At 40.6% G+C, this 26,535-nt stretch overlaps 1 protein-coding gene across 1 annotated transcript in view; it reads left to right on the plus strand.

Moving 5' to 3' along the window:
* Positions 1-26,535, plus strand: part of KIF26B (kinesin family member 26B) — a gene marked incomplete at its 5' end in the record, with an annotated part of 168,232 nt that overhangs the window by 97,250 nt on the left and 44,447 nt on the right. The window contains 5 exons of the mRNA XM_010150171.1: positions 12,927-13,133; positions 14,708-14,801; positions 16,782-17,044; positions 19,807-19,990; positions 23,843-24,002. Coding sequence (XP_010148473.1) covers positions 12,927-13,133; positions 14,708-14,801; positions 16,782-17,044; positions 19,807-19,990; positions 23,843-24,002 — 908 coding nt within the window. The remainder of the gene's footprint in view (positions 1-12,926; positions 13,134-14,707; positions 14,802-16,781; positions 17,045-19,806; positions 19,991-23,842; positions 24,003-26,535) is intronic.

The following is a 26,535-nucleotide window of genomic DNA, read 5'->3' on the forward strand; positions in this document are numbered from 1 at the left end:
TCAGTGCAAATCTGAATATTGTTGTGGTTGGCATGACTCTCATTTGGATCCTGGCCCAATCCTGGCCACACTCGCTTTCTGTGCTTCTCAGATTTCATACTGATGCATATGATCGGTCTGCGCTCATGCAGTCCCACTTACTTCAAGACATACCTTTTTCAGGTTTTGTGGTATAAAACCATCCTTCGCCAGACAAGTGAGCAGTAGAGCTGACTTGTTCCCTACCACACAGTGCTGATTTATGATCATGTTTAGATTTGAAGTTTGAATATTTCATTAAGCTTCATCCTATGCTGCACATTAAAAATCACTCTGTAAGTGTTATTTGTTGTGATATCTTCTCTGTTTTATCTTTCTGATATATTTTACCTGCATATTTGTTCTCCCTATGCTATGAACTACTGTGGGCAGATGCTTCTCAAAAAAAACAAAAAACAAAACAAACAAACAAAAAAACCCCACCCCAACCCAAAACCAAAAAGCACCCTCAACCCTCCCCCTGCCTTTTTTTTTTTTCCCTTATTAATCTCTCAATTTTGTGATGAGTGACAAAATGTTACAAGGCATCAAAGATCATTTCTTCCCTGATACTAAGCTGTAGTAGTGACAAGCATGGAGGGTGAATTATCTTAAAGATCCCTTTATGGCTCAAGAGAAGGCTAGTTGCATCAATCATTTGTGAAACCTGTGCACTGACTGCTACTTCCATAGCCATTGTCCAACATGCAGTGCCACCCGTGACAAACAACAGTTTTATTGTAGATATTCTCTTAGTAGGTGGAAAAGTACCTGAGGGAGGCCTACAAGGAAGCTGGGGGGGACTTTTTTACAAGGGCCTGTAGTGACAGGACAAGGGGTAACAGGTTTAAATTGAAAGCAGGGAGGGTTAGATTGGATATCAGGAAGAAATTCTTCCTGGAGAGGGTGGTGAGGCACTGGAACAGGTTGCCCAGCGAAGCTGTGGATGCCCCATCCCTGGAAGTGGTCAAGGCCAGGCTGGATGAGGCTTTGAGCAACCTGGTCTAGTGGAAGGTGTCCCTGCCCATGGCAGGGGGGGTGGAACTAGATGGTCTTTAAGGTCCCTTCTAACCCAAACCATTCTATGAGTCTATGAACTAGGATATCTGCAGCAGTGTCTCTGCAGGAATTGTTGCCCACCAAAGGTACCAAGGCCTTTTGCTGAGTCATCTCAGTTTTGGGAGCACTGGATCTCATTGTTGGCTTGTGGTTACTTCACTGTGACCAAACTGGAAATCTCAAGATTTTGGAGGAGATAAAGCAGCCAGCTGTGTCACTCACCTCTGAGAGAGAGGGGATGGAGCCGTGGAATTGTTGTTTGTCCATCCTCACCAAGATCATCTGCCTGTTCTTACCCACCATCATATCACTGTCTGCATCAGAAAAGAGAAATCAAATTGCCAGTGTACTTCAGGCTAGCTAAAGGTGAAGTTTTCTTGAGCATCTTCTCAGTGATCAGGAGCTTGATCTTTAGAAAATAAGCTTACATGGCTGATGCAGTCCTCATCTTGGTGATAGGTGAAATGGAAAGAGCCTTTCTTGTATATGTAGCATGCAGAATGAGATTATTCTTAGTTATTTAAATAGCATGCCTAGAAAACTGGTCACACCAGATTTGGGATTTGAAAAGGAGGGATCACTTTGCCACTTCTACTGAAGTTTTTCAAGCCATGCAGGAATAAAGTGAACTTCATTAAACCTCTACTTTCATCATATTTGTCAATAGTGATTATAGATCTTAACTGTTGCTACTTTGCTTACTGCTGGATGCAAATTATCAGCAAAGGAGCTGTAGTTGCCCTGTGCGTCTCTGTTTTCTTTTATTAAGAAAAATAAAAGTTTTCGATAACAGTCAGAATTACTTGCTGCTTTGAATGATGCTTCACTTAGATATCAGGAAGGGGTAAAATGCTTGCCATTGTCTTGGTTTGTAAGGTTTTCTAACTGCCTTGTTAATCTGAGTATTTGAAACCCAAATATAAATGCCTTTTTGCATTTGTATTGAGCAGCTCAGCCTGTCTAGAGTTACAATGGGGATTGCTTTAAAGGTGCACCTGGAAATCAAGATAAAATAAACCTGTATAACTAGCAGCTTAGGGACAAGGTATTATTATGGCAAAGTTTGCTTTAAAAGGCTCTGATAATGACCATTGCATTCATACTGAATAAGTCCTTATTTTGTGTTTTGGTCATGGAAAAAGCTAATTACACTAAAGACAAAACCCCCCATATTTTCAGGACTCAACAAAGTTCATTTTTATAGTTCTTGCAGACAGCAGCTGCAGGCTATCAGCCTGGACCCTTAATAAATGGTTTTGACATTTCCTACAGACACCCCTCACGAAAAAGGCTTCTTATTTGTTCTCAAATGTTGAATTCTGCATTATTGATCAGGTGCCATTCATTAAAGGCTACTACTTGCTAGAAAGAATTACAGAGTCCCTAAGCTACACACAGCATAATTAATTATTCCATTGATGAACAGCAATGTTAAAGGAATGTTAAGGTTGCATGGTTAAGCACTCAGAAGTCAGGAAATGGCAGTTGAGGTTGAAGGCGATGGGAATTTGGCCTGAATGAATATTGCCGGATTACAACTGAGGGTATGTACAGTAACTGCTAACAACCACTGGATATTCATTCTAAAGCAAGTGGTAGTTACCTGGTCTATTCACAAACTCTGTTGTTATTTATTATATTATTCTTCTTATTTAACTAGGCAGTGGATGAAATCAGTGGTAGGGGTTACTAGCAGATGGGCACTTTGGCTGTTTCTCATTGCTATAGAGTTGTGTTTGTCAAGGAAGAGGGTCAATAGCAATGTTATGCTGTATACTACATCGGAGTGTAAAAGAAGTTAGTGGCTCCCTGTGGCACGAGGCAGGTTTCATTTGTCAAAGTACTGTTTCCATTTAGTTCTCACCTGGAGGCTCCTGTTTAGGTTTCTTTCTGTTGTTTTTTGTTTGTCTCCCTGATCTGGTATGATTTTGCTTCTGTTACTTACCTAGTTCAGTACAAAAAACACAGGAAAGCATTACAGTCCTGGCATCTTGGTTCTGTGATCAGACAGACCAGGATCAGTGCTAAGCATACCGTGCCATCCTTCTCGCCTGCATATCTGGATTTCTTCCAATGGGAACACAAGATGCAGTGGAGATGAGCTGTACTGTACCTGGAGTGAGATGCATGCCCAGGAACCAATATTGCAGATTACAACGCAGATGAATGGCACCAGCAACGTAGACTTGGCTAATATGTCTTTGGATTTTGCCAAGTAAGAAGTATCCTTGTACCACCAGCGGCTGTGTTTGCTGATCCCCAGCTTTCAGGAACAGATTTGCTCTGACATATGACTACCCTAGGTTTACTTTCCTTCAAGGGTAAAATTCAGGTTGTAATGCCTTCTAGAGGCTACTGTAAATGCCAACACAATGTTCACTACTTGTCAGAAAGCACTTGAATGTTAGGACTGGGGAAGACATTTAAAAAAAACGTATATCTGAGGAAGGACAATCAACTAGACCCTCAGCAACAGATTGTGGAGGAGCTGAGAGAGGCAGCTTCATGTACTGTATGTACCCAGGGGAGGCCTTTCTGGGGCACTCTTCTTCCGCCTGAGAGTGACAGCCCACAAATGGTACTATGGACATTCCCAAGCCCAGTAGTGTTCCCAGCAGTCTGCAGATTTGATTCAGACTACAAGTTGGCTCATCAGAAGCTATGGATCTCTCCTGATAGCGTAAGTTCCCCGCAGTTTGTGTCTTGGTAGGATGCAAGTGGCATGTGAGCCATGTGGATATTGGCAAAGCATAGCTTGGAGGGCACCACTGGGACGTCACTGAAGCCACTGCAGTGGGAGGCTCTGTCGGAGGTGGTATTATGGAGCTATGTGAAACTTTAGATGCATTTTATATGGTCTGGTCTTCTATTCTCTTGTCCCAGAGAATTCTGTTTGTTTCAGAGGCATGCAGTATCAAGCCCACCATAAAAATTTGTTCCATGGGTTTCTGTTAAAGCTCAACAAATGCGTTTTTAGTTTGAGATAATATAAAGCTTTACAAACAGATCTAAGTGACTAGCTGCTTTGTAGTTATGGTGCCTCCTTGTCCTACTGCCAAAGACAAAAACATGCAAGTAGTATTAAATAGGATACAACATGAAAGAAAAGGTAAATTTAATATCATGTTTATGCCCTTTTAAACCTTACAGCCTACAGTTATGGGATAAGAAAGGAAAGAAATAGATTTCAGGTTGTCTATTTAGGTAAGGTAAGCCTTTCCTGGGATCTTAGATGATTCATTTATTCTTATGCCTTATTTCTGCAGTTGAAAAATGAGCATAATTGTAAATATATGTCTTATTCCTGTTGGAAGTCTTTGCAAAGACCTGTAGGATCTTCAGGTGAAAGGTTCACTAACAATATAAATCATATCATTGCTTGGATCCAGGTTTTATCATTTCCTCCTGTCTCAGATTTCCTTTTGTTGATGGTTATTCTGGACTAAGGTCAAATTCTCATCTCATATACTTACAGGTAAATAAAGAATTATTGCTGAATTCAGTTACATTATAACATGAAATTCCTTATTAAAATATCTAGCTCTAATCCTTGATGTCTCTGCAGATTGTTTCATGCAACATATGGCACCAGAGAGTGGTTATACTCCCCTTATAGAGACTGGATTTCTCCTCTGAAAGCCCAAGCACAAATAAGAAATCTCCCCTATAAAGCCTAATACGATAATTATGCCTCCTTCTAGTTATATGGACTCTCTTGAGCAATATAGTCCCTTGCTTTCTTTGGAATTCTTTTCCTCTCCATGAAATCTCAAATCTTCTTCCTACTCAGCATCATGAACCGGCCCTTTTATTTACTGGCTGTCATTACCAGCTGCCACTCCAAAGCTTTACACATCTTTTTCCACACTTATCTGCATTAAACTGCAATTTGTCACTTCTTCTGGCTTGGCTTAAATAATGTAAATCCTTCGTATCTGATTGCATCGCTACTCATTATTTATGGTGCTGTGCCATACCCTGTTATGTGCAGACTGGGGAATCTTCCTTTGTATGCAGTCATGGAGATCATCTTTATAAATAATGGAAAAGCTTACTATTGTGATTATACATCTTCTGTGCAATACCTGTATATCCTTTGTTTCTCTAGCACTGAAAAGACTTCTCAAAGACATGTATCAAGGAAACTTAGTCTTTTATCTGCATTCTTTCCATAGAAATTCTTGTTTCCTTAGACAAAAAAAAGAGTTTTTTGTTCATCTGGGAGTTCCTATTCTCCTGAGAATGTATAATGCGAAGCCCTCAGTGCCACTCTTTCTCTAATTAGGGATGAGATGACCTGCCTGCTTAAATTTACCAAGCCACATCCCGTGCACTTTTTTCACAGCTTCACAAAAAGGAAAACTGGGGCTCTTAAAAGTAATACAGCAGACATAATTATCAATAAGCATGGCTGAGATATTGCTGCTGTTGATATTGCTACTCCTTGTGGCAGCTGAGGCAGTACAGTCACATTTTGCTGGAAGAGCAGGTTTCTAAGAGGAAACTTTGAATGACAGAAGCAAATTTCTCTTCAGACTTTCTGCACTGCAGCAATATGTGAGCATGGCCTATGAGAAAGAACCAAGTGACTTGTCACTGCTGGATCCCTCCCCCGCCCCGGGGCTGAGGGCAACCCTGAGTAGGCAGGGAGAACAATGGCAGCCATGTCATCAATCACAAGAGCAGAGAATTTCCTTTAGGGAGGCTTGCCGTGAAAGTGTTCACTGAGTTTTGTGGATCTGACTGGAGGACCTGTAGATACCACGCCAGGCTGGAATAAGAACAGTGCAACATATGGCACACCACATGCTTGGGAGGCCACTACTGCCCCACCTGAGTTTCTTGTAAAGAATGTAAAACATGGCCAAGCTGCGCAGTGTGGCTGGGACTGTGTTGTGGCTTAACTCTGGTAGGCAGCTAAGCACCACGCAGCTGCTTGCCCACTTACCCTTGCAATAGGATGGGGAGAGAATTGGAAGGGTAAAAGTGAGTTGAGACAGACGGTTTAATAAGTAAAGTAAAAGCTGTGCACACAAGAAAGCGAAACAAGGAATTCATTTACTGCTTCTTCCTCAGCAGGCTCAGCCATCTCCAGGGAAGCAGGGCTCCATCACGCATAACAGTTACCTGGGAAGACCAACACCATTACTTCCAACTACCCCCCTTCCTTCTTCTTCCCCCATCTTTATATGTTGACCATGATGCTATATGGTATGGAATGTCCCTTTGGTCAGTTGGGGTCAGCTGTCCTGGCTGTGTCCCCTCCCAACTGCTTGTGCACCCCCAGCCCCCTCGCTGGTGGGGTGGGGTCAGAGGCAGAAAAGGCCTTGACTCTGTGTAAGCCCTGCTCAGAAGGAACGAAAACATCCCTGTGTTATCAATGCTGGTTTCCAGCACAAATCCAAACCATAACACCACAGAAACTACTATGAAGAAAACCAGTACAGTCTATAATGTACATTAAACAGGAGCAGGAAATGTTCCTGGGCACTGGCACTCAATCGTCCATATGCCTGCATTGTTAACAAGGTCCTTGGCATGGTGTGGTGCCACTAAACTGCTCTTCCAAACAAAACCAGGTATGGTTTTTAAATTAATATGGGCCAAGGACCATCTTGGCAGATGATTGGATATGGCCACACTATAGCAGAGAATGAGAATTACAGGGAAAGATGCTGGCCATTTTGTGCCAGGAAACAGTTTTTGCATTGTTTAATTTACTAGATAGATACTTTCTATATAAAGACCCCTTTGAAAAAGTAATATTACATAGAAAAGAGAAAGGGGGGAAATCCTCTACTCTAAAAGGTCCCTTAAGTGAAGAAAAATCTCTGATTTTGAAAGGTAAAGAGATCTGATGCCAAGGAAATGAGAACTTGAAATTCATTGCAGCCAACTGTACTTGCTTCTCAGAGTAGAAAAATAAATTCTTACTGGAGTGAGAGAAGCAGAGCAAATTTTTGCAGTAGTGTGTTAGAGGCTTAAGCAAGGCATCTGCTGACTCTACCAGTAGGTGCATGCTTACATGTCTGCAGATCCACTGCAGGGAAGACAAGATTTGCCAGCTGATCCCACGTTGTTCATGCTGGAATTGTTGAAGGTTGTTTTGGTTTGTCCACTTCTTATGAAAATGCCACTAACAGTGATGTTTAAAGATATTCTACCAGAAACACCAGCTGAAATTTTGGCCCCATATATGAGCAGAGTTAGGCTGTTGTTGGCTCTATCACAGATGCATGTAGCTTCTGTGAATCTATGTGGAGGTATGTGGAGAATGTCAGAAGGTGAGAAAAATCCTCCTCCTTCTTGAGGCAACACACAGACTGCCCCAGCGATGCAGGTCTAAAATGCAGAGTGCCCTCAAAGAGAAGGGAAGGATGCAAAAGGAAAACCAGGAACAGAGAGTCTGTTTGTTGCATGTGGGGAAACTTAAGGAAAGATTGTTTCCATGACAGGATGATCCCCCTGTGGTTTTTTTATTATTTATTTTTTAAAGAACAGAAGAAAGTTGCATTGCTTTTTGTTAATCTAGTAAATGCTGAAGTAGCACTGCCACAGCTGAGGGACTGGGCTGATGTACATGCTGGCTCCAGGCTGTGTCAGTGCTCAGCATTGTCTTTTGACCGTACCAAATTACAGTGACAAAACTCAAAGCTACTGCTGACACAAACAAGACAAGAGGTCACTGAGCCATGGCCTGTGACCTGAGCATATTTCATACCAGATTTTACTGAATTTACTAATAAAGTTACATCATCCAATTGAAAAAGGGTACCAACCTGATAAGAGCAAGTTCTTTGAATAATATGGTTGGTGCTTGTGTACAGTTACGCTACTTCCTATTATTGCTGCAAGTGCAAATCAGTTTAACTGCTGTACAGGATGGTGTTGATGAGCTGGCAAGATTTTACCTATTACACAAGAAAGAAGCAGGGAAGACCTGCGAGCCCTAATGGTATTGCTTTTTCAATTGTTTACACTGCTTTTCCAAAGTAGCAGCAGCAGTAACAGCTATTTCCCCACAGCATGAGTGATCAGGCCTGAGCAGTTTCTAATTTGTGCTAAATTGAAGCACTGAAGCCCACAAGAGTCACCTTTGTGAAAATAGAAAGAGAGGAGAATCAGGACTGTTTACACGTGCTTCCTGACCAGCTTATACTGGCATAATTCACCCAAATTTCCTGCCTTTTCTTTTTTTTTTTAAATGTGACCAGGAGACTTCCATTAAAACAACATCCACTCATGCAGTTCGGTATTTGTCTCATTCTGGCTCTGTCTGTTTATCTTGACCTCCTAGGTTTCATGTTAACATGATACATTAATTGCCTCATAATCTGTAAGAAAGATCCTTTAAAACTCTTAACAGACTGTTTCCACATTCTCTAGGCACTATAGAAGGCTTCTAACTTTACATCTATCATGAAAAAGCACGTATATGCGTAAATGGTTGGGATATCATAGATCTTGTGCTGTAGCATTTTGTGGCTGGCTACAGCAAAAATGCATGCCTGCCACCATTATTTACAACTGTAACAGTGAGAAATTACAAACCCCACTCTTCATTAACCTCCAATAAGGCTGTTCCTGCAGCCAGTGATTGCCATTACATTGATGGAGTGCTAATATAGCTCAATAGCCCCGGCTGGCCTGTCTCGGCCCGTGACTGCACCGCAGCTCCTGCCTCCCACCACTACCTAGCATACGTCCAGCAGAAGCTGCTCAAATGATTGATGAGAAAAGCAGCTCGTAAAGGCAAGCACAGTGCCCCAAGCAACAGCTGTCTAGCCCTGTCCCTGCAGTAATTAGATAAATGAACCCCAAATGAAATCTTCCAGGCAAGAGGAGAAGGAAGTGATAATATCCCTGGTGTCAATCTCTGATTGCTTGTGTTGCCTCCTTCCAGCTTCTGTTTGTAGTTATTCGTGTTTGATGCAGATTTGACACAGCTTACCTCTTCCACCATCCCTGGTCTTTTCACTGCCAGCCCTCCAGACAGACCCCTGTGGGCACAGGAGACATGGGGGTGTCAGTGGCTGCAGCTGGACTCTTGTTTTCTTTTTTTTTTCCCTATGGCACCGGTTCTTCTCTGCAGATTGTGCTGAGTCTTTGTCCTTCTCTGCAGAGTAAGAACATAAAAGGTCCATGGTAGGCCACAAATTGAGTTTAGCTGGGGAAAAATCCTGTAATTAGCAAATTTTCTCTTCAAGAAGTAGTTGATGTGTATAGAGAGATGCACTAATTAAAAAAATGAGATGGCAAAGGAATATAGTTCAGGGACCTGAAATTGTAATGCATCTGATTAAAAGGTCTGTGCTTATTGTTAAAGTACAGAAGCATAGTGATATTAATTCCCCTATATCTTCCCTTGAGACTACTGAAAGGTACCCATGAAGGTACTCTTCAGTGCCAATAATTATGATTTAGAGAGAAATTTATGAAAAATGTATGTATATTAAATTCTTAGATATATTCAGAAAATGTATATGCATTTTTATAGTAATGTATATAATTTAAATACACACACATATATGTTGAAAGTAAAAACAAACACAAAAATACAAAGAAACCTCGTTGAGGAAACCTAAACAGTGCAGGTCTGATTGTGCTTTCATCTGTGACATTGCACATCGGGAGTGATATTGTGAAATTTAATGACTGTAAAACTCCTTCAAAAAAAGAACAAATCTTTGTAGGCAAGACTGTAAGGTTTCAGTGTCCAGAGAACTAAGTGGGGGTCCTGTTGGATTCAATAGTTGTCAAATGCAGTCCTGTGACCTCACAGGAGAAAAATGCATTAAAATGCTTCTAGCATGAGCAGAATTAAGAGGTGAAGTTTTATCCTAGGAAAGGCACAATAATGATGCAGAGCAAGTGACCTTTTATTCTCCCTCTCCACTCTCAAGACAGGGTAATTCTTGCTGAGTTCAGCCAGATTTTCATGAGTGTAAAATTAGATCAAAATTAGGCCCAGGTTGTTTGTTTTACCAACAGCATATGCCTCAAGAGATTGCTTTCATGTTTCCCTGTAGAAACAGTCAGAGGTGCGTCTAAGACTGGGGGCTGCCAAGACCTGATCACTGGGATTCAAATAAGAATTTCTGGCAGACTGAGTGGTCCCATTAATCACAAGTGGTATCTCTTAAACCCTTCAATTACAAGAGATTAGTGGGAAACTGTAGCATTGGACTAAAGGAGTAATGACACATAGGAAGTGAAGCAGAAAACCTTTCTTCTTTTTAAGGAGAAGTTCAATTTATGGTTTATTTAAATATAAATTGCAAACATAAAGTATTGCCATTCTTAAACTTCACTGTTCAGTTAGTTTCAAATTAACCATACTGTATTTCTGCCTTCCCCAGAGCAGCACTGTGATCTTCAGCCTGTCTGTTCCTTAAATTGAACTGAAGTCTTTTAAGTCCATTAAGTTCCTGTGCTATCCCCAAAGCTGGTTGAGTTATGCTCGTCTGCCCTTGCGCTGCCTCCCCTGTGGCATGGATTGCTGGGGCCAGCACGGACTCTGAGTCTCCCCTCACCACCCCCAGCCATAAATTGCATGAAGGACTGGGAAACAGCAGAGCAGGTGGCCCTGGTCTCCCATCGTTTCTACTGCTGTAGCTTAGTTGATTTACCCTTGTCATAGCCACTGTTGGGAAACAGTGTAAGAAGTGACAGGTATTAATCTGATTTTGTGTGAACAGGGTTAAATCAGGACCCAAGCCAGTGATATTATACTGTAATACAACTGGTGTAGCCGATGTTAAAACTGAATGCCTTTAGAATTTGTGGCCAGAAAGTACTCTTAGACTGCCTTTATGTGAAGGGTTGTTAAATTTCATGCGCTACCCATTCTCCAAAACCCAAAGAAACTTAGCCCCAGGGTATTCAGTTAAATCTCCTTTGCACACAAGGATCTGGAGGACATGGATTCATAACAGCCAAAAATACACATAAACTTATAGGGAAATAATTTTCTAAAGCAGAGCAAGTACTTTATTTAAAGTAGTTGAAGAATAGCGTTTATTTTGGTTTCTAGTAGATCAGACTAATGCCCAATATTGGCTCTGTTTAAAAATGTAGGACATCGTAGAAAAAACCAAAGCATCCAAAGTGGAAAATAGTAAAACAGATTAATACTGACATTTTTCTTTGTCTTCTTGCTCCTCTAGGATTCAGTGTTGTAGTCGCTCCCTTCCCTGGAAACTTGACAAGCACCTCCCTTCTGAGCTGCCAGGAGTCCTAGGGCTGGAATAAACATTCAAACCTTGCCTAGTTCATGCAGACTGACCTCAGTAGAAATCAGCTCTGCTTAGGGCTGGGTTTTGAAGAATGTCTTTGGCAAAATGTTGGAAGTGGCTTTTTCCAGTTAGAGGTTAGGATTCATAAACAGCTCAGCTGAGCAGTTGAGAAGAGAACCCATTCACACCCAAATCATATTTTTCCTCTTTCAAACTGAAATAATGTGCACAGATTTGTGACCATTTCACTATCTAATGACAATTTGGTTTGCCAGGTTAAAACATGTGGAGTATAATTATCACTTTGAGTCACAGGCGTATAGAGAAGACATCACAAACATAATGAATAATCCCAATTATCTCTGGTTTCACTCTCTTGTCTTCAAAGGGGTTGTGTCAAAAATAAATTTGCCCAGATTTTACCTTTCAAAGCAGCTGATTTATTTCCATGTAGGATGTTCTTAGGCCAGCATGAAATGAGATTTACATACAAAGAGCACCAGTCTCAGTGGCATTGACGGGAACTGCAGCCTTGTCTAACTTTGAGGGTTGCAACCTCTTTGCAGGATGCATCTGCTATTCCAACAGCAGATATGCTCTCACACTGTTCTAAGGTGACCCTTTGTGGTCACTTACATACCAGCCATGGGTGGGTTTGATACAAGAGACATACAGTTAAGGGGCATTAAGACAAAACTTCTGTCTGGTTGGTGTGACAGTCTGCTGTAGGAGAAAGTGCGTGCAGGTATGGCTAGAGGCAAGAACTGGTGGAGAGATGATGCTTGCCCTGTAAAGTTCAGTAACTCATGTGTCTGCAGGGGATGAATGTATGGGGAGAACAAAGCCAGACAGATTGTCATCATTTTTACTTACATCTAAATTGCTTACGGTCTGGTCTAAGGATGCACTATAACCTCATTAAATCCATGAAGATGTATTTTTGTTTTAGGAATAACATCTTATTTTGTAGCCATTTAATGAGTTGTGAGCTAACATGTTTTAACAACTCTTGTTTCGCTTATTACATTCCACTCCTTTGATGATAATTTCAAAATCTGACCATTAAACCAGAGCTCTTCTCAGAACATTTTGATGATGACACTTAGAACTAAGCACTTTATCTTTTTGCATTTGGAGTAGAATTCGAAAAGAGCAAATTACAGATCTGTCTTTTATGTGCTTTTATTCATCAGACTGCTTCATGGAAACTGCAGCAGTTCTGATAGTTCAGCAGTCTAGATTACCTTTTGCCTTTGTTAATTGGGCCACTGGGGTACAGTTAATTTTCAATTTATATGGCAAGTAAGTACAAGGTACAAGTACCTCATCTTTGCACTTGACTAACATCCGCATGATCAGACGATGATGTACCTCGTAATTCTAAATACACAAGTTGGTTGTTGAACTAGATGGAGGTAAGTTCTGGCTTTATTCACTGTGTATTTTAGGCCAAATTCTGCCTATAATAATTCCTGTGTCTTCACTGACTTCCACTAGGTACAGCAAGCAAGTATGATTTGGTCGACTGTAATTGGAAAGTTCATTCAACCTACCAGTCTAGAGCATCCGACAGACTAATCAAATGCAGTCATCCTTTTGTGTGTTTGCTGACAGGTCAAAGTCATGGTGCGCATTTCTTCCACGCTTGCCAGAGACACGTCTGAGTCCAGCTCTTTCTTAAAAGTTGACCCCCGTAAGAAGCAAATCACACTGTATGACCCATTGGCCTGTGGAGGTCAGAATGCTTTCCAGAAAAGGGGCAACCAGGTTCCACCCAAGATGTTTGCTTTCGATGCAGTTTTCCCCCAAGATGCATCACAGGTAGGCAATGTATGATTGGAATAGTTATCTAAAGAGCAGCATGCACCAGACTCAAATTAGTTTCCTTTGCAATAGCAGTTCTTTCAGTGGAGTTAGACCAGGGCTGAATTTGGTCTGCCAATGTCATCAATAATGAAAACTATTTATTAAGTTGTATCTTGATAATTGTGTTCTTTCTTTATTCTTTACTGTAAATAATTGCTCCTAAAGTTATACATGCAATAAATGTGCTAAAAGGTGCCTAGTAGGCAAAACCTCAGTATCAACAAGTGATTGTATATTATAAAATCTTATTATTTGGTGTATATAGCAATCTGGTTGGAACTGCAGTTATCTAATGCAGACCTCTATTCATTAAGAAGTCAAGGATTATTTATGTGTTCTATTATTCAGTTTAGTAGGAGGATGGGAATTTTAGTCCACAAATCTTTATTCATATGTATATATTCATATTTCTTATTTTTATTAAGCTTTGGTTTGGTGAAATATGTTTCCCAAATGTCATGAGGAGGACAGTAGAAGACTAAAGTAACATTGCAAATTATAATTAGAAAACAGTACTGTAAGGTTGTTTCTGTACACATAAACTAAACAGTGCTAGGACACAGGGCCAGCTAAAGAACTGCTGTATGATCGTATCATTAGGTCAGTCCCTGACCTAGTTCTGGTCCCGGCAGCTAGCATCTCCCAGACTAATGCCTGGATGCGGTTCAAATGAACAGTCCCTTTCTTGGCCCATTTTATTCACTATTATAGTTTAGAAATACCCATGAACTAGGTGAATTTACATGATTTATTCTCAAATGAGAAGTGCTTCATATAAAAGCCTAAACTGTGACTTCTGATTTAGCTTCACCCACTATTGATAGGCATTTCCCGCAGAAGCACTTTAGACCATTCAGCCTGCTTGAACTGTGAATCTGAAAATGACCTGGGTAAATTTGTGTGTTGTACTTCTTAAAATACTGCTACAGTCTTCAGGATGAAGCCTACTGCTGCTAGAAGCTAAGACAACTAATAATAATCTAGCAAAAAATTAAGAAATGTCACCTAATACCAAAGAGGCTGTTTATACCCCTTACATTCCTTACCAACCTGCTTGTGGAATCAAACTCAGCCTATAATTGGGCAAATAATAGATCCTGTAAAAATTCCTCAGTATTTGATTGGTTTTTTTAATCAAAAATGTATTTTTGAAGTCCCCTAAATAGACAGTTCTAACAAACCAACCACATCACCTTACAGTATATGTATTTTATGTAACCCCACAAAGGATGTTGATGCTTCAAAAAATGAAACTTACTTGACACAGAGCAAAAGTCCTGCTTCATGTGCCTGCACAAGTAATGTCATTCCCATCAACAGCATATGTCACATGAATGAGACAAGCAGGATTAGACTTTTTGGCATTCAACATGCTACCTGGAACACTGAAGACATGATGACCATTTTCCAGTGAAAGTACTCTAATGTTCCTTATTATTGTTAATGGGTTTCTTTTTTTCTTCTTTCTTTTTTCTTTTTTTCTTCTCTCTGTTGTTTTTTTTTTTTTTCCCCCCCAATACCTGTGACAGGCTGAAGTATGTGCTGGGACTGTGGCTGAGGTGATCCAGTCTGTGGTCAATGGGGCAGACGGCTGCGTGTTTTGCTTTGGCCATGCCAAGCTTGGTTGGTATTGTTAAATTTCCCTACTCAAGCAGCAAAATGAATCTTTTTAAGCGAAAAGTTCTAATACATTACATTAGGGAAAACAACTTTAATTTGTCTGTGCATAGTAATTGTATTTGAAAGTGGCACACTGTGCATGACCTTGTACTACACCTTCACCTCCCGCTTACACATCTATTCACTTTGTATAGCACCTAAATGTTGGACAGCATGCTCTTTGAAACAGAAGTTATCTTTGAGTTGCTGCTTCATTCCCTCCCCTGAGTACTACAGCAATTTTTAGCACTGTCTTCAATTGTTAATGAATGATCCAACAGTGATCTACAGTTTTAAAAACATGCTTGGTATTGGAGACTGCCGAAGTATCACTTTTATCTAGCTGTGAGTATCCACTCAAGTACTTCATGTTTGTGATGGCACTATTCCAGTGCTGTGACTGGGGACTCAATTAGCTTGATTTATATTCTGTTCCCTGATTTGACAATTCACTCATTTCTAACCTCTTCCTATTCTGTCTTCAACAAAACCTATTCTCATGGTTAACAGAATGTTACCAATGGATCGAAACTCTTTCTTTGCAACCACATCAACAGCATTTCAGGTATTCATGGAAAGGCAATAAAAGGGAGAATCATCATCATTAACACACTATTCTTTAGAAATAAGTGGATTTCCAGAATAATCATATATTTTGTTCATGCTTATCTAATAGTATTTTGAAAATACTGTCTCTTTAATTTAGTGAGTTGCATTGCAGGTGAGCAATAATCTCCATTCTTTGCTGTTGCAAAGAAATACAGATGTACACATACAACGTAAAAGGATAATTCAGTTTATCAAGTGCTAAAGAAGATTAAACTGTATCAGGCCATGATTATTCTAAATTATAAGCAACAAAACCTGGAGAGTACTGAATGCTGCAATGCCACCAGCTTTGGTACAATGAAGCAGAGCCACTAGACCAAGTAACCACCTGCCAAACACAAGATGGCAAATAAGATGGAAAAGAAAGCCACCAGATGAGGGAGTCTCACAAGTGCTACATGTCCTTTAGAGAGGCACCCTGGCTAGGGCTTTGCTGGAGCACAAGTTGAGTCTCTGCAGTTGCTTTGTTAACAGCACCACCACCATTCCACCAACCGTGGACACATCCAGACCTTGCAACAGACATGTGAATACAAATATTTTCTCTGCTGATCTTTTTCCACGTAGGTTCAACATAAGAAATGAAGCTAGGTAAAGAAGCCACAACTACTTGCCTGAAATGATGCACACCTTTATCATCTGACTTATAAATTCAGGAGCTTTAGAAAACTTGTCTAAGACCATTGTGTATAGTGACACCTAAAACAGTGTAAGATAGTACTCTCTGTCTGTGCTTAATCAGCAAACTTTTACAGCAGAGGCAAACCAGAGCTATAATTGCAGAGACAAATAAGACCAAACCAGGGGAAGATTTTGATGCAAGTAAAATATTTCTTGTGCCTGGGTTTTTTTCTGTATGAAGTTACATACTGGGGCCAGGTTTATGTCAATCCCAACACCAGCTTATGAAGCATAATATAGTGCTTTGAAGTAAAATGGTATTTAAAGAACACTGCACTAATAAAGCAGGGATTTTTAGTGATCATAACACTGCTCTACTCAATTCCACCACCCCACCCCACCCCCTCTGCTATTCACCCACATCAGAGATGGCAGTGTTGTGTGGTAGGGAACTCTGCAGCACCCTGCTTGGGGTATGTCATGGAAATGCATGAGGCAATGAATTTTGAAAGCAGCTCAAGATTTCATCTGTTGGTTTAGAATGTTCTGTTTTCCATGTACTATTTGTCTGCCTGCCTATCTTTTTCCTTGCTGACTGTCCTTTTTGAGTTAGGAAGCTGTTTTCCTGAGGCTGTGCAGGATAAAGTCTCTTGGCAGAAAGCTGTGAAGGTCCTGGGAGTGATGTTGTTTTCTCCATCCCCCCATTTCTGATAGGGAAGTCATACACCATGATCGGGAAGGATGATTCCATGCAAAACCTCGGCATAATCCCTTGTGCCATCTCCTGGCTCTTCAAGTTGATTAATGAACGCAAAGAGAAGACAGGAGCCCGCTTCTCAGTCCGAATTTCTGCAGTGGAAGTGTGGGGGAAAGAAGAAAATCTGAGAGACCTGTTGTCAGAAGTGGCTACAGGCAGCCTGCAAGATGGCCAGTCCCCAGGTGTCTACCTTTGTGAAGATCCCATTTGTGGCATGCAGGTGAATCCAAGGTTCATTTTACACTGAAACAAGTGATGTGACTTTTTTTCTTTTAGCTATTGAGGTGGTTCAAATTCAAGAACTACCCAGAGCATAACGTTTATAGACTTGAAAGTGTTTACTTTAAAACATGCAAGAACTTTATGACCTGCAGCTGCAGGGCCATCTGCTCTCCTGGCCTAAATATTTGTACCTCTGGTATAACTGATGTTGAGCAGGGGCTTGTGTTTGCAGTAAAATGTGAATACATTCAGTGCAAACAAAAATTCACCTCATTCTTTAAAAAAAAAAAAAAGTGTGATCTCTATTTTGTAAAACAACAAGCTAAAATATTTACAGTACTGCACAAATAGCTGGAGGCCATTAATATGGCTGTTTATCTCTTTATAAACTACAGTATTTATAGCATTTGCATTAGCGATGTTGTATGAAGCATTAATCACTACTTATTAATCGTTGCCAAGAAATAAATTCCTGAGCTGGGCAAGCCAAGAATAACTCGAACTTTTCTCAGGTTAGGAGGTTTAGCAGGAAGAAGTAACTGGCTCATGTATTTCCTAGGTAACCACTACAAAGTCTCAGCAGCCATATTTCTGCCCACCCTCCCCACCCTCCTTGCTCTTGGTCTGAGGGGAAAAAAAGACCCATTCTTTCATTTTGTTGCCTGATGAGTCTGAATGAGTTCGATTTTTTGTATGAGTAGATGAAGAGAGAGCAAACCAGCATGATGGAGTTTGAATACATACTTTCAAATTAAAAGAAAAGGATGCTTCCATCCAGAACCTGTAGAGCACTGCCTATCCAGGGATGGGAAATGGAGGGAGAAGGAAAGAGACCTATATGGTCATGTACCCTATTTCCAGCTCCAAGCATCTAGAAATCATGATTCACATCCACAAAAGTCATGAATCGCTTTAAAATGCAAGTAATGAATTTTGTGGTTTATCTCTTTGTGTTTTAAGCCTTTTGGATGTAGTTAGATCATATTTCCCATTCTTTTCTATTCTACACAAAGTCTACAAAGTTGTGCCTTGAATTTAATTGGAACAATTAGGGTTCCCATTGTCCCTTGACTTCTGGTTTTAGTGCTTTATGGAATACTCACAGTATCACAAGAGATCTCACCCTCTGGTATCCAGTAATGGATGCAGTCTAGTGAATATAACCTGGGAGATCTGAGTCCTCACAATTCCCACTGGGGTGATAGATGAGCCAGTTAAGATCAGAATTAGCATACATCGTGTAAAACTAGCCTCTCCTTAGAGCTTAATTTTTTACTAAGGATTTTAAGCACAATAGCAATAATAATAAATATCCCATTACTCTTGCTTATTTTCATATGGATACAGACAGAACAGCCATGTACAAAATGAATTATTTTAGATCAGTGGAGAAGAAGTAGCTGTGTGAGATGTCTATGCATCTCTGCAGTGTAAAATACCGAATTAAATTGCAAGAAAAAAAACACCTTTTTATGTGTGTTTACAAGACACAGCGACATTCTGGAGTCATGTCCTACACCTGAATTCTCAAAATCCTCACATGAAGGAAGAATATTATATTATAGCCATACAGATATGCTAAATCAGCAGTATGTATAATAAATGAATAGTCACCATATGTCATGCTGTCTGTCATTGGGCCTTTACAAGAATGCACATTTTCTTGTTGCTTACATTAGTGAGATCAGCCCACAGACTGGCCTGCCTTCTGCTTGCCTTGTTAACTCCTTCCTGCCCCCCTACCTCTTTCTAGAGGCAGCATGTTACCCCATCCTGTGCAACCCTTGGCTTTATCCCTCCTCGGGCCAATTAATGGTCACAAAGAGAAGACAGGAGCACTGTCTTCTTTAGGAGAACTGAACTTTCAGCTGAGTTACACAGCAGCGGAACAAACCCTGAGGATGGGAGTTCTTTGCTGCTTTTGCTTCAGACAAAACTAGGTTATCCTCTGGGCTGTGGGGCAGCTTTGCCTACTGCCTGGACTAATGCCATCAGATTGCTCTGTTGCACATCCCTTCCACAGACAAGCTAATCTTAGGTGACATGTAACATTCCTAACGTTATAGGGGTTAATAATATCTGCCCTCCTATGCTGTCTATCACTTTGGAGAGATAAGAGGAGGCTGGTGTCTGGGATTGAGGTCCAGCAAATGTGAATGTATGTATATTACCTGCCTTGTTCCATTTAATGGATTTCCCTGGCTTGTGAGCAGGTGCATAAGCTTGTGGTATGAAGGGCTAAGAAAATGGCTTCTCTCCTGTGCTGGTCCCCACACTGTGGGGATGAACACAAGCTTCAGTCTTGCAATTTCCAAGATTTATCTGTGGACTGCTCCCTTCTAACACTTTCTGAAGGGTAACATGTAGTCCTGTCCCTGCTAGTCTTCACCAACTGTTGAGATTGGCATGTCTTCCACAAATTGTTTTTTTTACTTCTAGCCATCAGGAGACAGTGATTGCCACAGCCAGCAATGCAGGGGCAACAAAGGCAGTAAAAATTATGAAAATAATGAATAATTAATAAGCACAAATAGCTTAAAATTCTAGGGGAGCGAAGGAACAAACTTACGCACCTGTCCAGCTCCTATGATGGTTTCCCATGGCTGGGGTTTATGTGTAACAACTGTCTTTGCACCTCCTTCTTTGTGGTCCCATCAGAAGCCAATGTACCCACAGCGTGCATTGCCTGTGGGAAGTTGCCTCGTAGTGTTGACTTGGGTGGGAGTTTCTAGATCACGTCTCCCGTGTGTTAACCTGCAGCTTCAGAATCAGAGCGAGCTCCGTGCTCCTACGGCAGAGAAGGCTGCCTTCTTCCTTGACGCTGCCATTGCCTCGCGTCGCAGCAGCCAGCGGGACTGTGATGAGGAGGATCACCGCAACTCCCACATGCTCTTCACTCTGCACATCTACCAGTACCGCATGGAGAAGAGCGGCAAAGGCGGAAGTAAGCTGTCCATTCGCTCCCTTCTGTCCACTCCAAGCCTGCCTGAAAACTGGCTTTAAACAGGCCTTCAAACAGTATTCCTTAGTGGTGAAAATTGGCTGAGGTCTCCATTGAGCATGGGGTGTGGCCATTCATTCCAGGAGGCTGTCCACCTGCCTGGTAAAGACCCACCAAAGGCCACTAAAGGCCACTGGGGATTGTTACCATCACTTCTCAATTTAGTTGCCATTGTGGAGATACTAACAGTTAATCCTTAGCACAGCACTGTGTGGTCCTCTCTGTCTAAAAATAAAAAGTGCTTTTCAAATTGACTTTTAGTATTATCTTTACAGATGGTGTTGTGGTCATGGATTAAAATATTATGGCAACGGGAATTCCTTGCCACACTTACACTAGCTGTTCCTCTTCGGCAGCTAAATTGCTGATACCGGCAATGCGTAAACTGTACCTTTTCTTCAAGATACATGATATTCTAGTTACTGACCCAATTACCTGTGCACAAAGGACTCTTGTGGTTTGTTCTAAAGGCTCTGGGCATTTCAGATTGGCTTGTTCCCTCTGTATGCCATAGGTGCTTTCACTGGCTTATGTCATTACTTTGATCTCCCTCTTGTAAATGAGGAAAAGATGCTTCCATGTCTACCTATATGTTTCTATAATTTTCAAAGTTTTCATTTGACTTGCACCATTTATATATTTTTATTATATTTATCTTCTGTTTCAAGTCTCCCCAATTGTTTATAACTGGAGATATACAGATGAGGGTTTTTTTAGTAAGTTCCAGTGATAAAAGACATGTATAATATAAGAAGCACCCCCACCAAAAAAGAAAACTTTCACATTACACTACTTTTTTAAAAATTTTATTTTTAGATAATAATTTTTTGCAGGGAAAAATGTTTGTTTGAAAGACACCAGAGACCTCTGCTTTGTTACATTTGTGGGATTAAGCAATTCTGTAGAAATAGCATATGTTTCAGCTCCTGGCTCTGCATAGGTTATTTGTAATAAGGAATAGATTGCAAGCTATAATGTGTAATGGATCAACACCGTTGTAATATTAATGTTTAATGTTTGAAAATTTACATTCACTGTACTTATCAGAGAGAAAACGAGAAAGTTTCTCTAAATGGGAACATAGTTTGCATGTGTTTAAGTAATAACCCCTCTGGAATTGGCTGGCAGAAATCTCAATTAACTAAAGGTTTATTAATTAATCACCCTGCAGTGGAAAGGAAGAAGGTGAATGCCAAGGCAGACTAGTCCACAGGAATAAAGACGACTGATTTTTACAGAATTCTTATTACAATTATTTAATACTCCATGTTTTTTACTGCACACGAGTACATGTACACACGGTTCGTGTCTACTGTTTTCAAATGCAATTAATAAAAGGGGAAAAAATATTTTCCTTTGGCTACAATGACTCATGTCAAAAAAGAAGACACAGTCTTGTTGGATTATAATGTGACATACTTTGCCCACAGCTTTCAGTTATATCTTTGTCTTGTGGTCATGCCATCTCCTGTCTTCAACATCCCATATCTGAGCGGCCTCACAAGCCAGGCAGGGTCAGATCTTGCTGATAATTGAATGAGGGGGAATTCCAGCTGCTTAGAAAGGGCGTCTACCCCTTGTGATTATCACTGTCTCCTGCTAGCATGAAGGACTTTTCAGGAAAAAAAGTGAAGATAGTAGACATATATAGATTCCAGTAACAGGATTAAAAAAGGATAGGAAAAAGAAAAAAAAAAAAAAGCAACCCAGCTTCTAAATGATGTTAAAGGACTGGCTAATATATGATTTTGGTAAAAAATGGCTGTTAGCATAACGCGTTGGTACTGTACTTACCTCCCTGTTAGATTCATTACCAGGAATGTCATGAAATAGGCTTAGCACGATTGAAATAAATGGCATTTTGGCACAACTGGCACAGTCATTTTTCAGCTGTCAGCTCTGCAAAATCTCTGTGGCCATAGACAAAAACAAGTGTTAGATGCTCCTTATAGTTGCCAGGCACATTAGTGGAGAACTTGCCTAACAAATAACTTCATTTTCAGGTCAAGCAAATTGATCTGCCATCTTAATAATGTCTTACTTTGACTTGTAAATTAGATAAGAAGGAAAGATCTGGTAATTTATCTTACTCTGGATTTCCTCAGCCTGCATAATATGAATATGTTTGGAAACAATATGACTGAGATTTTGAAGGGTAGTGATTTCTTTCATTTTTGTTTCCCCAATGTCCAGTAGTCTTAGCAACAGAAATATTTATTATATATAATTCAGTAAAGTCACCTATTTCAAGTAATTTTCAGTAGCAACTAAACACATTTCTTTGTTTTTTGAAGGAAATCACTGAGGGATGCTCAAGGTAATTTTAGCATTCTGAGGGTAGCAGTCTTAGAAGACTCAGGGACTCTTAAGTCTAAGAGTTTTAAGGACTCTTAGTGGGGAGGCCAAATTCCTCCATGAGTGGTTCAGAAGGGGTGAAAGTGCAGCTGCCTGGATGGTTCCCCAGGGAAGCCTGACTTTCTGCAGGGAGTGCAGGAGCCTGTAGTGCGTGTGGATACTTTCCCATGAGCAGTATCCCTCCACCTGCCACCACTGAGAGCTCAGTGGTGAAACTTCCATGGACATGTTTAATGGGTTGTTGTATAATCTGCGGACTGTAACAGCGTTTTAAATGTCTAGCCACCAACATTAGTTTCAATCAGACATTTAATCTTCACTTCTGTTTTGTGATACTCAGCATGTACTGATATCACAGTATAATGTAATACACAAGTCCTGAGTTGCCTAATACCTGATGTAGCTGAAGAGCTAAAAGGTTTTATAAGTAGCAGAAGTTAGTGTATTTTAACAATTGTTGACAGAGATGCTGGCTACATTTTTGGAATGTTATTTTCAAATCTAATAGCATAAACAACTTTCACAGAAAAAGTCTTCTCTCTTCTTCCTTCATCTCTTTTCTTTCTTTTTTTTTTTTTTCTCTGTTTTGCCTTTCTTTCATTATGTTCCCTTCTTTCATTATTTTTCCCTTCTTTCCCTTTCCCTTCACCGCCGAGAGGGTGGTGAAGCACTGGAACAGGTTGCCCAGGGAAGCTGTGGATGCCCCATCCCTGGATGTCTTCAAGGCCAGGCTGGATGAGGCTTTGAGCAACCTGGTCTAGTGGAAGGTGTCCCTGCCCATGGCAGGGGGGTTGGAACTAGATGGTCTTTAGGGTCCCTTTCAACCCAAACATTCTGTGATTCTCTTTATTAATGTTTCTTTCATCATAAAAATCTACTCGTACTTTCATTGTTGTTCATTTTAGTAGCTGTCACCTAGAACTGAAACAGAACTATAGAATTATATATAGCACATTCTACAGAATGGCTTTGTATTTTTACAGAAAGTTTTATGCCGTTCAAGACACCAGGGGGGAGCTATAAACAGTGAGCCCTGTGTTTTGCAGTGTTGCAAAATTAAATATCTCTCTCCTTATTTTTTCAGTGTAGGTTAACATGGTTTAAGTTAGAGCTAGTAGTTATATATGCCTTTAGTAGCTATATGTTTTCTATATTTCTATGTATATTTCTATATAACCAACAGCCCCACAGTGTTTACTCCCACAGAGTTGAACCTTCAGGAGCGGGTGAGTACTGAAAACGTTAGCAATTTTTAAGTGAGTCTGGAGAGGACAGCAATAAAGGCTGACAGTCAGTTAACAGAACCCCCGGGTTCATTGCTGCTAACATGAACTAGGAAAGGTCTCTGGGTTGTTTCCTCTTTGTGGTGACCCTTTTGCTTTCCTGGGAAGCTCCTTCTGGAGGCACATGGTAATTATTGGCTTTCTTTTTTTATGGCAGTGTCTGGAGGCCGCAGCCGCTTGCACCTTATTGACCTGGGTAGTTGCGTGAAAGTGCTCAGCAAAAACCGGGAGGGAAGCTCTGGCCTCTGCCTGTCATTGTCAGCACTGGGCAATGTCATCCTCGCCCTTGTCAATGGAAGCAAACACATCCCGTACAAGTAAGTGGTATTCTGTGTTGCACCTAATGAGAGGATGCTTGCACGCAGTTTGCTTGTCTGGGCCGGAGACAGACTTGGGGTAAGCCAGAAGATGGTCTACTGGGGTCAGTGCAGCCCTCTGGACAGTATTGCTGTTCTCCAGCCTAAAGCCTAGGGAGTATCAACTAGTGTTTCAGGAACAGCTTACTGTAGCATCTTGTAATGGAACTGCTGAGGAATGTCGCTATTCATGAAGGGCATGGATATGAGATCTGGAGTTAGGAACAAGAGGATGACATGAAAAACAAACCAAGGCATTCACAGAGCATAATACATTTTACCCTTTTTATCGTGTGAAAGGCTGCATTATTTTCTCATGTTCATTCAAGATTGCAAGGTTTTACTTCTTCTTACAAGTTTTATTTCCTTGGTTTTGTCTTAATTTTGTAAAATAAAGATTAGTTGAGTTTGGTTATACATTTTATTTTTCTTCTAACGTTTAGTTTTCCAAAATTTTTTGGCAGTCTGGGCTTAAAACCTGCTCTCTGGAAACATTCCTGTTGCTGGAATTCAGTCGGATTGGAATTCAGTTAAGGGCCAACCAAATATGTACATATAAATGTTCATTAAATGTTTTGTGGATCATGCACCTAGTCATAGTGTGAAAATAGCTTGAACTCTGCACTTCACAAAGTGTAGCTCAAACTATGCTTATCAAAACTCTGTCTTCCTTCCCGTTGGTTTTTATGGAATGAAGGGAAGGCAAACTGTGTAGGAATAGAGGAATTCTGTTAATGATGCTCCCTAGGCTACAACTTAACATACAAGGAATAGTTACCAAATACAATAGCTATCTTTCCTGACAATGCCTGACTGGGAGAAAAGTGTTACCAAGCATGTCTTCTACTTGCTGCGCTACCCGTCTCTTTCCTCTGTGCTCCCCAGCCCGCACACTTGCTCATCAGTGTGTCTGTACTGCTGAAAGAAGATAAAAGCTCTCTTCAGGCCAGCATCTCTTCTTGAATTCTCTGCTGTAAGAGCAGATAGTACAGAGTATAACTGTAGAGAAGTGGTTTGTCATCTGTAAATCAGATTCAATGTCTCTCTTTCTAAGGGAGACTTTTAAAATGTAATTTGAAAAACATATCTGCATATTTTGGAGGAAACTTCGTGTGTTTCTTGTTGAGAAGATTGCAGAAAGCATTTATTCCAAAATGAATGATCTATTCACAAGCAACATAATTAAGAGCCTTGGTGGCTGGGTAAGAACAAACACTATTTACTCAGTGATCCGGTGGTACAGGTGTGTGCTGCTCCTAGGTGGAGAAGAGAGGAAGGGGGTGTGTGCGTGCTGCATTGTAGAAGAGGATGAGCATCCCGTGGACAGATCTGGTATGTGTTCAGTAGCACATCTTGTTTAGAGCAGCAGCTAGCCTATCTAGCTGAGATCATTTCCCTTTCTTTAGGGCTGTTCTCTTTCATTGTCAAGGATAAAATTAAAATTTTGTTAACTGCCTTTTCTGAGTGGGACTAAAGGAAAAACGGAATTGTTTTCTTTTGTGACAGCACTGCAAATTGCATGTGTGTTCTCAGCAAATTTCCATAGAGCAGCAGACAAAATGGTGCATATTTTCTTTATCTGAGCTATTAAACACCCATGAAGTGTTTTATGGCATCCTGTCAGTAGGCAATGCATGGCTTCCTGGGAGCCTGGAAACTCACCATTTCGTAGACATTAGGCTTTCTTTCACTGCAGAAATTTAGCTCTCTAAACTCAGAGGCTGCAGGCTCTTAAACTCCCTTCAGTGCTGTATCCAGCTTTATCTCCACGCATAGAAAAGGTTCAGATTCATAGCTGGTATAAGCAGATGCTACTGCATTGCCTTCAGTGGGTTGTGTGTTTATGCCAGGGATGAATTTGTCTCTCCGCCTGCAGTCTCTGTGAAAAACACATGCTGGTGTTCAGCATGTTTTGCATTTCTTTTTTTCTTACCCATAAGGCTAAGCGTTGGAAGCCATTAAGTTGGAATCATACTCCCTTGAGAAGACACACTCCCCCTCACCATTCCTCTACCCCCCACTTTTGGGAATAGTGGCACAGACTGACACTAGTTTTAGCATGAACTTGTCTACTAAAGCTGTAAGAAAGTAATGTAGAAATTCTCAGACACCAAACAGTACAGGCTGATATGGTTTGAGATTGTGTCCAGCATTCAAGCTAAATTCCACATGGGTCTGAGGAATGCACAAAAATCCCTATAATTGGCAACGCCGTGCAGCTACTGAGTGACCAGGCCATGACTTCTGGGAGTTTGTATCTTTCATATATGTACTTATAATCTCTATCTCAGTGAATTATCTCTTTGTCACTGTTAATGTCCATTCCTCTTTTGTACCTTAGTAAGCACATCATTCTCTCATGGTATGAACCAGTTAGTTCTTCCAGCTCAGTATGTTATACAAAAATAGATTTTTAAATTTTATTTAAATACATTGCCATGTAATGTCACCAATTTCTTTCGCTCTTGAGTAACAAGCAAATCACTCTGAAGAC

Source organism: Eurypyga helias, unplaced genomic scaffold (assembly GCF_000690775.1).
Source record: "Eurypyga helias isolate BGI_N326 unplaced genomic scaffold, ASM69077v1 scaffold13204, whole genome shotgun sequence".
In the NCBI taxonomy this organism is placed as follows: Eukaryota; Metazoa; Chordata; class Aves; order Eurypygiformes; family Eurypygidae; genus Eurypyga; species Eurypyga helias.